The sequence below is a fragment of the Leopardus geoffroyi genome, chromosome X (genome assembly GCF_018350155.1).
Source record: "Leopardus geoffroyi isolate Oge1 chromosome X, O.geoffroyi_Oge1_pat1.0, whole genome shotgun sequence".
NCBI classification, from domain to species: domain Eukaryota; kingdom Metazoa; phylum Chordata; class Mammalia; order Carnivora; family Felidae; genus Leopardus; species Leopardus geoffroyi.
The window spans coordinates 20269275-20284626 of record NC_059343.1 but is presented as its reverse complement, the minus strand read 5'-3'; the positions used below and the strand labels follow the sequence as shown (position 1 = coordinate 20284626).

At 44.8% G+C, this 15352-nt stretch overlaps 3 protein-coding genes across 5 annotated transcripts in view; 1 reads left to right on the top strand and 2 right to left on the bottom strand.

Annotated features, from left to right (window-relative positions):
* Nucleotides 1–4677, bottom strand: part of ZFX (zinc finger protein X-linked) — a 55034-nt gene extending 50357 nt beyond the window's left edge. The window contains exon 1 of one of the 3 annotated variants that reach the window (XM_045472958.1): nt 4537–4677. The gene's annotated coding sequence lies outside the window, so the exon portion shown is untranslated. Of the gene's footprint in view, nt 1–3982; nt 4462–4536 lie in introns of those variants that run through there. The other 2 variants (XM_045472961.1, XM_045472957.1) reach the window with 2 other exon arrangements.
* On the top strand, nt 3090–3950 carry LOC123595222 (formin-like protein 5). The gene has a single exon (XM_045472626.1). The coding sequence runs from the start codon at nt 3090–3092 to the stop codon at nt 3948–3950; it is 861 nt and encodes a 286-aa protein (XP_045328582.1).
* LOC123595221 (basic salivary proline-rich protein 3-like) lies at nt 3979–13639 on the bottom strand. The gene is made up of 3 exons (XM_045472625.1): nt 13153–13639; nt 4260–4553; nt 3979–4106 (listed from the first exon to the last, which is right to left on the bottom strand). The coding sequence occupies exons 1-3, from the start codon at nt 13637–13639 to the stop codon at nt 3979–3981; spliced, it is 909 nt and encodes a 302-aa protein (XP_045328581.1).
* Nucleotides 13640–15352: the final 1713 nt, after the last annotated feature.

Below are 15352 nucleotides of genomic sequence, written 5' to 3'. Positions count from 1 at the left end.
TTAATGCTAAATTAAAAATGTCCACACTGCTATATGAGCTAGAGAAGAATGAGCCGGGAGAAACGACAGTGCAATTAACAAAAAGCAAGCTAGACAGCAAGACTTGTTTGAAGGACTCTGGGCTAAGAAAAAGAAAGAAACAGAAGATTTTCTATAAACAGTCTAGACATCTACAATATACCAGATAAATCTGGTTTCAGCCATGTTGAGACAATAACATACCTGGGTAGGAGATGGTCAGTAGGCAACTGGAAATGCTAGATGAGAAACACGGTAAAGAACACTGAAAACAGGGGCGAAGATTCAAGAAAAAGGACAGAGGATCGACCTTGAGGGAAATCCCAAAACAGAACACAGAGAGAGCACAGACAGAGAATTTCTGAAACAAAGAACACTTTTATTTGATACACCCGATGACATGCTGTGTAAGTTTCTCGATTTCGGAAATAGTGGATTTAGGAATAAGTGCGATGAATAGAAATAAAAGCAATGGCGAAAGGAACAAGAAGACAAGCGAGGTTTTTTAACATGAGCAAACCTAGGAATGTTTCTAAGGAGAGGGAAAGGCACCAGCAGAGTTAGAGGGCAATGATGCAAGCGAGCAGCAGAATCACGGACAGAGCCCCGAGGACAGGCCTGAAGGAGGCCAATTCTTCCTGCAGCGAAAGAACGCGAGGAAAGCCTAGGTAGAGACAAGAGGAAGAGCATGCAGTGGAAAGGAAGGAAACTCAGATGCTTAGATCAGATTGTTGTCTATCTTTCTGGTTTAAGTCAGAGATTAGATAATCTCTGCAGAGGCTGAGGGGTTTCAGGACGAGTTGAAGAGTTTAAGAATAAAAAAGAAAGTCTTGAATCGCCAGTGTGCACAAACACAAATAACACAAGTCGTCAGTGACAATTACGATCCCAGATGGGGTTAAAGAGGAAGCATTTACAAAGAGCAATGTTGACAAAATTTTTTTTTGTAATGCTCTGCGGGCACGTTTTTAAAAAAGGAACCTTGCACCTATCTGAAATATACACATAAATTAAAGACTAACACCTCATTTACCCAAAATGGTTGGGTAATAAGGTATTACACCAGTTTTCCAGATCATCAAGGTCTACCCTTTTAGGCAAAAACATTTAACAGTTTCCAATAGAAATCGCTCTGAACTACGTTATTATCTGTCTTCTTAACCATGCAACTTGAATCTCCTTAATCTTAACCATCCACTCATGCTGTCCTGGAACACCTACTGCTGCTGTACTGTGTGCGCAGCTACACAATTTTCTCTTTTTTAGAGCTCTTCCACGTCTTTCCCAGCTGTCCAGACATAAAGCAACTGATTCTTCTTCTAAGTTTATGTTTATCCTTACCACCTCAACAACCGCAGCCCACTTGCTTAGCAACTTGCTTCTTGTCGGCCTCCTACAACGCACTGTTTCTCCAACTTTTCTAAACCATGGCCCCTTATGATAAACACGAGAATCTTCAGTTCCCTCCCGTCCTCTCACAGAGCATCACTGCTATGACCTCTTGCAGTCCAGGAAAAACGAAAAACTGAAATAACTTTCTAGTGAATACTTATGCTACCTACAGATTTATATCATAAAATTCTAGGAAACACATTCCGCACGTGTGCATCTAGGACAGTCAGATATTAATCAAAACATGAGAAGGCTTGGCTTAGCAAACAGTCCAAGTCCCATATCCAACAAAAGGGTAGTTACTCTCACCAAGGGGAAGAACAGGGGTTGCAAAAGGCCATCTGAAGGCTGCTGCCTTTTTAGTAATCGTTCCTCTAACCTAACTTTTCAAACCGACTTCTTAAAAAAATTACCATGAGAATACTTACAGGTTCATTGCTTACCTTCGTCAAGAAACCCAGAGCACTAGTGCTGCAATTCTCAACCCCGGTATGTGAAAAGTTAGAAACCTCTCACTCTTGTTTACTACAGAAATTGTAACTCAGAGCGAGAAGTTATTTGGAGCGAGAAGTGAGGACAGAAAAGAGGAGCAGCTGTTCAGTACAAACGGATCAGTTAAAAAGTAGCAAAACTGGCTGGCTTAACTTCTGAAGTCCTGATAATCATTCAGGCAGTGAGAACAATGATCCACTTGCTACTCTCATTATTTCCCAACCTGGAAAACTTTTCCTAGTCCAGTGGAGCCGCTAAGTGAACACAAAGCCCAGCTCAGGTGTGTCACCACCCTACCTGAGGGCTTTCCTGCCTCCCCTGTCATATAAGCCCCTCCACCTGGCAAGCAAGTCCTTCCACCTTTTCTAGCCGGGATTCCCACCCCCCCCCCCACCTTCACCATCTACTCCTGCCAAAACATCCCCCCTCCCCAAATTCTTGCTCTTTTGCGAAGAAACTTCACCCTTGAAATGCCCTTTCCCCACCCCCACCTGTGCCTAACAAAGTCCTACCCAACCTTAAGTAACCTCAAAACGTCACCTACTTGAGGAACCCTTTCCTCATGCTCCAAACGGAAACCCTGCCTTCCTCTGGAACCCCAGTAATCGGTTGTACCTTTTACGCCAGCACTTCAGTGCATTTCACCTCGTCCCATCCGCCTCTGAACAACCACCGTCTGCATTACAAGAACCTTTCTAATCTTTCTTATCACTCAGCAGCACAGCGCATCACTAACACTGGGTTCTGAGTTTACGGGGGAGTTGTGCAGTATGCAATCAAACGCCCTTTAAGGGACGAGATGCCACTTAAAATTTTTCAAATTAAATAACACACAGGACAAGCACATGAACGATACTGCATCAAGAAAATGTTAAAAACCTGTGTCCTTCTCGCTCCTCAAAAAAAGTTCACACCAACACATCACTAATTGCTTAGACGCCCCCTGTGAAGAAAGTTGTTTTCAAATAAGCAAGTTGCAAAGACTCTTTAAGAAAGTTATTCCTCCGTTTTCGTGCTGTGCAATTTACACTTTTCCCCCTACTGGATAAAACAGCTGTGAGAACTCATTTCCTATCAAATTTTATCTTTATTTCTTTATTCAGATACTCGAGAAAACATTTGAGCGTTGGAAAACAACCGCATTGAGGGCACCATGACAGCCACGTATGACATGGAGTGAAAATAAAATGTCGTGGAGTTCCATTTGCCGTAGTGAGCCCAGATGCCTGGGCTGCCACCCGTCCCGACGGCCCCCCGGGTGGCTACATGAGGAGAAAGGCGCGGGGCCAGGAACGCTGAGGGACGAGATGGCCGCCTGCGGCAGCTCAGTTAAAATGCAGCGGAAGCAGCAACCAGTCACGGGGCTGCGGCAGGCAGGGCAGCAAGGTGGCGCTGCCGCCGAGCGCCTAGAGCCTGAGCGCCCATCATGGCGGCAAGGGCAATGGCCGCTGTGGGGAGCGAGCACGCCCCCTCCGCGCGCACACGCTGCCGTGCCGGGCCTCGGGGGCCCGTCACCGGAGCCGCCGCCGCCGCCGCCGCCGCCCGCTCTCCGACCCCCCCTCACGGGCTGTAGCGGAATTTTCTCTTCAGACGCCGCCTTCAAGATGGCGGCTCCCCCTCCCGACAACCCCCTCAATCGTCCCCTGCAGCAGGCGCCGAGCCGCCGCCATCTTGTCCCCCGTCCCTCCCCCCCTCGCCGATATTTACATAGCGAAAATCGGCCCGGCCGGCCTGCGGCCTTCACCTCACGCCTGCAGCCTTCGCCTCCTTGCCAGGCCTCGCCCCCGCGCGGTGCCCCCGGCAGGCCGCGGCGCCGACCCGACGCCCCTCCGCCGCCTCCCGGGCCACCGGGCGACCCTCCCCCAACCTCCGCCCGTTCACGGAGCGCGCCTCCGCCGCCGCTCGGGGCAGCCGGGCTCCTCCCCGGGCCTAACTGCGGCCTCCTCGGGGCCTGCTCGGCGCCACGCGCCGCACCGCCCGGCCTAGCGCGGAAGGGCGCCTCGCGGGCCGCCGACCAGGCCGGGACCAGGCCGCTGCGCGCGCGCTAGGCCCCACGGCCGCGGCGGCGCCCGGAACTCACCGGACGGGCGTGCGGGCGGTCGGCGACGGTGGCGGGTGCTGCAGGCCGGCCTTTCTCTGGAGCACTGGGCCGGGCTCCGGCTGGTGGGGCGGGCGGAGGGAGGGAGGAGGGGCCGAGCTCGGAGCTGACAAAAAGCGGCCCAGCTCCCCGGCACGGGCCCGCCGTCAGCACGTCACGTCACCGCCCGGGAGAGAGACCCAGGAAAATGCGGAAGGGTAGATAGGCCCCCTCCTCCGCCCGGTGTGTCCCCCTGGCGCCCCGGGTCGGCGCCGCTCACGCTCCGCGACCGGGGAGCCCAGTGGCCTCGCTGCGGCGGGGTCTCCGGCGGCCGGAGTCTCCGTGACAGCGCCCCCCTTCTTTCCACCTCCTCCGCGCTCCCGCCCGCCGCCGCTACACACGCGCCGCTGCCGCCGCCTCGGCCGTAAAGCCTGCGCGGGGCCGCGGTCCGCCGACCCCGCCGAGAGGCAGGCGGCCCGCACCCGACCCGGCCTGGCCGCCCCCCCACCATATCCCGCGGGCCTCGGCCGCCCCCCGGGCCGTCCCCGGGGACCTACCGCCTCTCCGCGCCCGTCTTGGCCGAGGCGCCTGCTCGAGTTGTTTGCAGGCCCTCAGACCCCCGCCCGCAGTAAATGTGTTTTCTTCATCCCTGTGGCTGGAGAAGATAAATTTAGCAACCCCCGCCGTCCCCTGCCTTCGCTTAAAAAAAAAAAAAAAAAAAAAAAAAAAAAAAAAAAACTCTTTGAAATAAAATGAAAATAGGCTTGCCAGTCTAAATGGGTGTGTGGGCACGAGGAGGGGGAGAAGGGTTATCTCCAGCTACTACCAAGCCGTCTATTTTTTTTTTTTAAACAAGCATTCAGTCAAAGGACCTAGCTGGTTTTATTAGTTTGCGGAAAAAAGGATGAGGAAAAGGGTTACCTTTTGAAACTGGTTTCGCACATTGCAATGAACAGGGATTTTTAATGTATATTTTCTATATATCTGTATTTCAGAGTTTGGGAGCCTATGAAATATAAGTCTTGTGTAATTGTTTCATAAATAATGAGTTTTCCACAGCCTTAATATAGACAGGTAGTAGAATTGGGTATGAATATTTTTTACAAACTACTTAAACAAGCGCTTAAAGTTTAAAAAGATTTAGGAGAAAAAGAAAACTATATATTTGATTAAACAAGGGTTTATCAACTCCAAGAATGTCTATTTTGTGTTTTCATTAGTTTAAATTTTTATGCTCTTTCCATTCTGAACTTGGGACCCAAACTATGTTTACAAGTTACTAGTTAAACGTTAAACAGTGTAATCCTTACGTTAATCCAGAATGTGACATGTTTTCTTCAGTTCACTAAATGTTCGACAAAGAGATTTTTAAACAGTAAAGAACACAAAAGTTATCAAATAAATAGCATATTGGTGTGAAGTCTCTTTAAATACAGAGGCCATGTATTTTAGGTTCCTGTCATAACTTTCTAAAACTCCCACAATGCAAGTTGTCCATTCCCTCAGACATTTTACCATTATAAAATCCTTTCAAGAAGAAAAAACAAAGGTATAATAACAATAAATCTCTTGAGAACGTACTGGAAGGCAATTTTCCTCTCCAGGCTTTACCTTTGGTTTTTCTGAAGAGATAAAATATCCTTTCAAAAATGGTGAATGACAGCGTGTCTTCACCATTTATAGAAAATTGCATTAGGTTGTGATACAGACTGTATTCACAGAAAGGTAAATAAAACTAATATTTTTTCAAGTAAAAAATGAGAAATATCTGTACACACTAATACGATTTCAAAAAAGGGTTGATATCCAGTGTTTAAGTACTTTCCAAGGAAGTCCATTAAATGCTATGGTATGTCAAGAATGGGGTCTCATCATCGTGAGAACAGCAGCATGAACACAAAAATCTAATGTCAGCATTCTTGTTAGTTCTTCCATAATCACCATCAAATACTTCTAAGAACACCAGTATAAAGCACTTCAGAAAAGAGTATCAAGGAGGGTAAATAAAAAAAGAGGTTTCCTCCATTTAAAAGTCCAGAAGTAGTTTAGGTCTTCAGACTTTTCAAGAGCCCTTTCAAACATAAGACACTGTTAACTTTGATGGGAAACCAGGAAAGACTGCCCTAGTTCTATTAATTATAGTAGATAAAACTTTACTGCAGTACAACAAATATTCTGTAGATGATTGTACAGATGAGCTCAACTCTTTTTGAGTTGTCAAAAAAGGGAAAGTAATTTGTGCTTCAAATCCATTTATGGAAGGCCATAAAGATGTGTATGATAAAAATCATTTTCCTAGAAATACACTCAATATAAAACACTCATGATAAAGTGAAGGAGCAAAGAAGGTATAAGCAGCAGAGATCAGAAATTGTTCAATGTTACTATAACATATAAAATATAGTTTGTGGAAATGTTCACAAAAAGACCTGCAGGACACCTAAGATCACTGAAAGCATTTGGTAATCAAGCAGTGAGTGGTGAAGGACTTGACACCTTGCACTTGAATGACAGCCTATCTTGCACTGATACTTTTGTTCAATGTTTTGGTATTTGGGACCTATAGAATTCTGGGCACAGGGAGTAAAAATACGTGGTGCTTGCCCTGGGGGAACTGCAAACAAGGAAGCTGTGTGTGGCAGAATAAAAACATTCTTAAGTGCTTTCATTTTCTCACTTAAATAAACACACAATAGAGGGAAATTTTATTTAGGTAGATGGAGAGCAGAATATTTCAAAGGCATATGCTGTGAATACAGAATAGATGGTTTCAATGCAGTCACATGGATTTTGGTTATGTGCTACAATTTATTTGTTCCTTCAGAGCTGTTAATGTATATCAGATAGTTAAAAGCATCTACTCAAGGTTTTGACAGTGTTTTAATAACTTAACTAAAATCCCTGACATGTTTATAGGTCCTGGAGCCAAAAATAATACAAGGCCTTTCAATCACTTTTCCCAGGAAAGATTAGTCGAAAAGAAGCCATTAAAAAAAGAAGAACAAGAAGAAGAAAAGCTGTTGATTTTCACTCCACATCACTGACTGATAGAAATCCAAAAGGGAAACAATAAATTATTGGCTTAGAAAATAGAGACCTTCTTGAATAAAGTTGTAGTAACTCGTTATTTTATATCCCAAAGGTTGAAAAATATTTACTTTCCCCTAGAGAGGCCCTGGTTTTATTGAACCAAGCATGCCCTATAAAAATGAACCATTTATCTGATACTTGATACTTAAGTCATACTTATCTTAACATGAGCAAGTTGCATCACGTTGGAATTCAGCTGGCTATAATTAATGTCAAGTAAGAATTTTTAATCTGAGCCTTTAAGCCACACACCCTCTCCAAGGGAAATAATTTTAAAATAAACAGTGACTGACAATTAGGTGATTTTCAAACAGTATCTTTTTCACACAAGTCATTAGTTGAATAAGACATTGTTTAATTACTGAAAGTCACCAATAGCCAAATTCTCATGGATTATAAATCACAGAACACTGCAAACAAATTAGCTCCACTACAAAGGTGAAAATCAATATGTGAGGCCCAGAAACAATGACCCGTCTGGTGCCCAGACTGGAGCCTCGATACACAATTTTCCACTAAAGGAACCAAGGTTTCTGGGAGAAATGATTCCTGGGCTGAATCAGAAAAGTACAAAGTGAACCAGGAATATCTCCTCATAACAGAAAGCAAGGAAAGAAAATGTCAGAGTTTACTAGGGGTGTGTCAAAAGGTCTCGGGGGGCCAATTTAAAGAGGCTCTAGTTAGCTAAAGATGAAAATACTTGAATGTCAAAATAATAACTGCTATAGGGGCACCTGGGTGGCTCAGTTGGTTAAGCATCCAAATCTTGGTTTCGGCTCAGGCCATGATCTCATGGTTTGTGAGTTCCAGCCCCATGTCGGGCTTTGTGCTGACAGTGCAGAGCCTGCTTAGGATTCTCTTTCTCTCTCTCTCTCTCTCTGCCTTTCTCTCTCTCTCTCTCTCTCTCTCAAAATAAATAAACTTTAAAAATTAAAAAAAAAAAAAAGAATAACTGCTATGGAATGAAGCACATCAAGTATGTTTGTGAGTTTATAATCAGACTTTAAAAATGATCAATTGCACAGCTTTGTGAATGTACTAGAAACTAGTGAACTATACAATTTAAAAGATTGAATTATATACCATGTGTATTATATTTTGAATTTTTAAAAATAATCACCTTTGGAGAGTGGTAGAGAACCAACTCATTGTTTTGCAAAAGTAAAGGGAAAGATGAAGCACTTATCCTAGATGAACTTTCCTCAGGCTAAACAAATAGATGATAAAGGGAATTTTCTTTTAATAATTCTGCTAATATATGAAAAAGACTTGATGGAATTAAAATGTCACCATTTTGCAACCCCTAATGAATTAATGGATCTAGGCAATGACCATCAATGGCTGCTAACCAGAGTGACAACTAGACATATGCCTCATGACGAAAGTACACAAAGCCAGCACCTAAAAAAATCATACCTGAACCTGATCAACTCTTCAGTTCTAGTGGCCAATTTATAGGTAATACAGGGAACAGAGAAACATATCGATGAAACCTCAGGGATGCAATCAACAAAATTCAGATGGTGAGAAACACTAGAGGACCTGCTTTCTTCAACAAATAAATTATAGCAAAAAATTTAAGAGGAGACCAGTAATAGATAATAAAAGACTCAAAAGAAATTATTAATGGGGGCATCTGGGTGGCTCAGTCGGTAAAGCGTCCGACTTCCGCTCGGGTCATGATCCGGTTTGTGAGTTCGAGTCTCGCGGCAGGCTCTGTGCTGACAGCTCAGAGCCTGAAGCCTACTTCAGATTCTGTGTCTCCCCGCTCTCTGCCCCTCCCATGCTCACGCTGTGTCCGTCTCTGTCTCGCAATAATAAATAAATGTTAAAAAAAATTTTTTTAATAAAAAAAAATTATTAATGAAATGTACTGTATGAACTTTATTTCAATCTTGATTCAAACAAACGAGTGTAAAAAAATGATGAGACAATTAGAGAAATGTGAACACTGGATTATTGTCAATGTGAACTGGATATATACTGATATAAACAAATTACATTAGGTGTAATGATGATGTGATTATATCTTCAAAAGGGTCCTTACCTTTTAGAGATAAATTATCAAAATATTTACAGATAATATGATATGCTACTGAGGAAAGACCTATATTCTGAAAACTATAAAACACTGATAAAAGAAACTGAAGATGTCACAAACAAATGGAAAGATATATTGTCCTTATGGACTGGCAGAATTAATACTGTTCAAAAGTCCATACTACCCAAAGCAATGGGTAGTATGGGATTCAATGCAAGCTCTATCAAAATACCAAAGTATTCTTCATGGAACTAGAACAAATAATCCTAAAATTCGTATAAAACTACAAAAGATTCTGAATAGCCAAAGCAATTTTGAGAAAGAAGAACAAAGCTTCAAGTATCACAATCTCTGACTTTAAACTATACCACAAAGCTACAGTAATCAAAATCAAAACAGTACAGTACTGGCACAAAAAAAAAAAAAAAAGACACATAGATCAGTGGAACAGGAGAGAGAGCCCACAAATAAACCCATTCTTATAAGATCAATTAACCTACGACAAACGAGGCAAGCATATAAAATGAGGAAAAGAAAATCTCTTCAATAAACGGTGCTGGGGAAAATGAATAGCTACATGCAAAAGAATGAACTGGACCATATTTTTATGCCATACACAAAAATAAACTCAAAACAGACCAAAGACTGGGGCGCCTGGGTAGCTCAGTTGGTTGAGCATCCGACTTTGGCTCAGGTCACGAACTCGTGGTTCATGAGTTCAAGCCCCACGTCAGGCTCTGTGCTGACAGCTCAGAGGCCTGGAGCCTGCTTCGGATTCTGTGTCTCCCTCTCTCTCTCTGCCCTTCCACTGCTCATGCTCTCTCTCTCCCTCCCTCAAAAAATAAACATTAAAAAAAATTTTTTTTAATGGACCAAAGACCTAAACATGAGACCTAAAATGATAAAACTCCTAAAAGAAAATATAGGCAAAAATCTCTTTCACATCAGCCTTCTCAAAATATTTATAGATATGTCTCCTGAGGCAAGGGAAGCAAAAGCAAAAATAAACTATTGGGACTACAACAAAATAAGATTTTGCACAGCAAAGAAAACCTTCAACAAAATAAAAAGGAACAGAATGAATGGGAGAAAATATTTGATATTTGATATATCTGATAAAGAGTTAATATCAAAATATATAAAGAACTTATACAACTTAACACCAAAAAACAAACAAACAAAAAGCAACCAAACAATGTGATTTAAAAAGGGGCAGAGAAACTGAGCACACATTTTTCCAAAGAAGACATACAGATGGCCAGCAGCCGCATGAAAAGATGCTTCACATCACTAATCATCAGAGGAAGCAAATTAAAACACAATGAGATACCTTATATCTGTCAGAATGGCTAGTATCAAAAAGACAAGAAACGACAAATATTGGTGAGGATGTGGAGAGAAGGGAACCCTTTTGTGCCCTATTGGTGGGAATGTGAATTAGTGCAACCACTGTGGCAAACAGTATGGAGGTTTCCCCAAAAATTAAAAATAGAAATACCATATGATCCAGTAATTCTACTTCTGGGTATTTACCAAAAGAAAACAAAGACACTAATTGGCAAAGATATATGCACCTCTATATTTATTGCAGCATTATCTTCTTTAATTTTTAAAAAACATTTCCTTTATTAAAAAAAAATTTTAATGTTTATTTTTGAGAGAGAGAGAGAGAGAGAGAGACCACAAGCATGCATGAGCAGGGGAGGGGAGGGGCAGAGAGGGAGGGAGACAGAGGATCAGAAGTGAGCTCTGCTCTGATAGCACAGAGCCCAACACAGGGCTCAAACCCACGAACCCTGAGATCATGACCTGAGCCACAGTCAGACGCTTAACTGACTGAGCCAACAGGCGCCCCTATTTATTTTTTTAAGTAAGTTCTGTGCTCAACATGGGACTTGAACTCACGACCCCAAGATCAAGAGTCGCATGTTCCACCGACTGAGTCAGCCAGGCGTCCCTGCAACATTATTTATAATAGTCAAGAGATGGACTCAACCTAAGTGTCAATTGATAGATCAAAGGATGAAGAAGATGTGGGAATGGAATGGAATATTACGCAGCCATAAAAAAAGAATGAGAGCTTACCACTGCAGCAACAAGGATGGACCTAGAGGCTATTGTGTTAAGTGAAATAAGTCAGACAGAGAAAAATAAACACTGTATGATTTCATTTATATGTGGAATCTAAAAAACAAAACAAATGAATAAATAAGCAATCAGAAAACAGAAAGAGACTCATAAACAACAGAGAACAAACTAGTAGTTGCCAGAGAGGAGGCGGGTGGGGGCAAGGGTGTGATAGGTGAAGGAGATTAAGAGGTAAAACTTCCAGTTATAAAATAAGTCACAAAAATGAAAAGTACAGCATAGGGAATATAGTCAATAATCCTGTAATAACGTGGAAAGGTAACAGATGGTGATTACACTTACTGTGGTGAGCATTTGATAATGTACAAACTTGTTGAATCACTATGTTGTACACCTAAAACTAATGTAATATTGTGTGCAAATTGTACTTCGATAAAATGATATGCATTATTCTCTTTGTGTATATACTTGAAATTTTCTGTAGCGAGTCAAAAAAAATATGGGGTGCCTGGGTGCCTCGGTTGGATAAGCATCCGACTTCGGCTCAGGTCATGATCTCACGGTTCGTGAGTTCGAGCCCCGCTTCGGGCTCTGTGCTGACAGCTCAGACCCTGGAGCCTGCTTCAGATTCTGTGTCTCCCTCTCTCTCTGCCCCTCCCCTGCTCGAGCTCTGCCTCTATCTCAAAAATAAAATAAAGATTTAAAATTAATCGATTAATTAAAAAAAATAAACATACAAAGAAAAAATTACCTTCACATTTCAAAGAATCTTTGGAGCAGGGCAAGTATTACAGATATTTGTTGCTTCCCTTGTTGCTTTTCTGTGGACCTTATAACAGCACTTATTTTTAAAAACCATCAGCATAATTAAACAATGAAATCAACTAAACCACATATGATTAAGAAAACAGCCCTGGTTTTCAAACTTGCAAGCAGTATCTTGCTAAAGATGTAGGCTGCTGGCTCTCAATTCCTAGAAATTCTAATTTTTAGTAGGTACGGTATAGGGCTGAGGAATCTGCAGTTTAACCAGGAGCCTGGGTGATACATAGACAATTGGGCCACACACCAATATACTTTAAGAAACATTAGTACCTCTGGTAAATGCCTCTTTGCCCACATTTATAAGAGTTTTTCTTGGATTATAAAGAAGTAAAATTGCTGAATATGGCACCTTTTCAATATTACTATCCAAAATGAATGTACTAATACATATTGCTTCCAGTAGAAGGAGAGAATTCCCAATTCCCCGTTTCTTAGCCAACTCTTGATGTGCTCATACTTTCTAGTTTTTGCCAAGAACATAACTACCTTACAGAATGATCTTTCAGCTAGCAACATTTGCTAAAGCAGCTCTTGAAAAATCTGCCACGTTTTGAACAAAGACTCCTTTTCAATGACATAATGACTTTTCACCCCAAAATTCGTTAACTAAATATGCTAAAACAAGTGATAATTCAACATTACAGTTTAAGGCAAAAATATTCTCACCAATTACAAGACATAAGAATTCCTCAGCAGAGAATCTCATATGGAACAAATTTGAATTGTGCTCTATGTTTACATGAACCACAAATGTTTTTTGCTTGTTTTTGAACACAGGCATCAAGCAAATAGAAACAAACATCCCAAATTGAGAACAAAACAGGAAGAAGCAGCTGGCAGAAATGTGGAAAGTTTCGTAACTCTTGAAAAGGTGAGGGGAGCCGAGGACACGGCAGGAATGTGACGGAGTAAAATTAAGGTTCCAATGAAGTGTGAATTGTGCACGTAAGACTCAGGCGATGGGCAACGGAGTCCCCAGTTTATGGTCATGAAACTTCACATGAAAATGCAGTAAGAAGTAGTCAGAGCCTGCCATGATCTGGTCCGGTGAGGAGTTGGGAGGTTTTCCCCGTAAAGAAAGACCCCGTGAGTAGCCAGAAAACAAACGGATTATGAATAAAAGGGTTACCGAGTCTCGTGCTCTGGAGCACAGCCTCTGCAACTTTAAGGCGCACACAACCCCCACCCCGCACCCCCCCCCCAGCCCCCACCACCGGGGGCGTCGTGAACGTGCTGTTCCGCCGCAGCGGGGCCAGGACCTCCCCGAGGCTCTGCATTTCCAGCAAGCCCCTGGGCCGGGCCTCTGGGCTGAGCAGCGGGGGTTCCTGGGATCGCCCGCGCGCGGTCGGTGGCTCCTCGCGCTGACCGCTCAAGTGTGTCGCTGAGAAGTCGTGTGCCGCTGCCAGAAGGACAGTGGGCGGGCGAGGGGCAGAAACCCATTCCCTAAGCGGCCGGGCCGGGGGCGGCCGGTGCCTCGTAGGCCCTTCCAGGGCCTCAGGGCCCAGGAGGCTGGGAGGAAGCCCTCCGGAGATCACTACCGGCACCCACGTCCCCGCCCCCGGGAACTCAACGTTCGGAGGTGGGGAGAGATGGTAGAGACGGGGAACACAGACCATCGCCCACAGACAGGTGCTCACCGCTCCTAGCCAAGAGACGCAGTAACGAAAGCTCGCAGTAACGAAAGCTCGTCGGGGAACCAAGGTTTTCCTAAGCTTGGGGAAGATCTCTCTCTCTCTCTGTGCAGACTGAAAGAGCTCCCCGCACTTCGGGGAAAATCACCTACCCACGCACAGACACAGTTGGCAACAATCTGTAACCACAACTTGGAACTACAAAAAGCCCCACAACCACTGAGGCGGGAGGAAACCGTCGTTCGCTGAGGGCTCAGCCCGTGTTCTGCACGCTACTCGCGGCTCTACTGAATTCTCTCCCCTAAACCTCACGGCTTCCAACCAAGCCGCGCGCGGTGCCCGCCTTGACGTCGACTGGCCTCGGGAACCCTGAGCGAGTCTGGCGGGAGCCCTGAGCGCTCCAGCCGCCTCCGCTGTCCTCCAGCCCTTGCCGGAGCAGACGGGCGCCTCTGGGCTCCCCGCGGCCCAGTCACCCTGGACGAGAATGTGTCTTCCGGTCTCGCCGCGGAACCGCTCGGTCGGTTGTCTCTCTGCCGCGTGCGTGCCCTCGGGTCGGTGGCGGAGGCCGAGAGGCCGGAGTGAGATGACTGGCCAGAGGCTGAGGCCGCTACGGTTATGAAGCCCTGGCAGAACGAAAAGGTCGGAGTGAGGGAAAACGAGCCGATGGAAGGGAGGAAGGATGGCTTGGCCAGCAAGTGCAAAGGGCCCAAGGCGGGGAGGCCTAGGACTTGCCCCGCTTTACACACGATGCGGGCAAGGACTGCAGAGGTCAAGTAACTTGCCCGGAGTCACGCATCCAGAGCTCTCCACCGCTAGGCTAGAAGGCAACAAAGTCAGTTTGATGTCAGGCTTCTCTGCAACATCAGTCTTCAGAAGAAAATGGACCAACAGCTAGGGTTTTTAAAAAAAATTTTTTTTTTTCAACGTTTATTTATTTTTGGGACAGAGAGAGACAGAGCATGAACGGGGGAGGGGCAGAGAGAGAGGGAGACACAGAATCGGAAACAGGCTCCAGGCTCTGAGCCATCAGCCCAGAGCCCGACGCGGGGCTCGAACCCACGGACCGCGAGATCGTGACCTGGCTGAAGTCGGACGCTAACCGACTGCACCACCCAGGCGCCCCAAGGGTTTTTAGAGAACAGGGTAATACCGGAGGATTCCTACGCGCGGCCAAATGGTCTTTCGCAGTAATGGCTGGCAAATACTAAGCACACGCTGGCAGGCACTCTTCTAAGTTTTAAGAGGGCCTCTGCACTACTACACCTGACCTACCAGAGGGGATGATGACACATGTTGCAAGAGGGTAACTAGGTAGGGATAGTGGCCCATACCCTTCTTACCGTTCTTCTCTGGATATGGAACCTCTGCCCTGTGAGCAAGCTGGAGCAGGAGTGATCAGGTCCCAGGACTACGGCCAGCGGCGCATGCAATAGAACTTCTGTCCCACAGTGGAGGCTGGACAGGGGATGGAATCTCTCTAATTCTCCTTAAACCTACCTGGATATATAGGTTCTGCAACACCGTTGGAGGTGATGAGAGATGCTGATGGCCCGCCTTTCCTGGAGGGAAACCGTAGTCCTAGATTGGGAGCTGGGAGGAAATGGAGCCCCATCTTTTTGGCTGCATCTTACAAAAGTAGACATTCCATCACATTGATCTGGGAAGTAGGAAACAGTTTGTGGCACAAATGTCACAGAC

What these genes read in the sequence shown, in the direction of transcription:
- LOC123595222 (XM_045472626.1), top strand. Translation starts at nt 3,090, where the DNA reads ATGTCGTGGAGTTCCATTTGCCGTAGTGAGCCCAGATGCCTGGGCTGC.
- LOC123595221 (XM_045472625.1), bottom strand. Translation starts at nt 13,639, where the DNA reads ATGGTCTGTGTTCCCCGTCTCTACCATCTCTCCCCACCTCCGAACGTT. An exon ending in GCTCCAGAGCACGAGACTCG is followed by an intron (nt 4,554 to 13,152) that starts GTAACCCTTTTA and finishes GCCTCGGCCAAG; the next exon opens with ACGGGCGCGGAGAGGCGGTA. An exon ending in GGGCTCCCCGGTCGCGGAGC is followed by an intron (nt 4,107 to 4,259) that starts GTGAGCGGCGCC and finishes GCTTTTTGTCAG; the next exon opens with CTCCGAGCTCGGCCCCTCCT.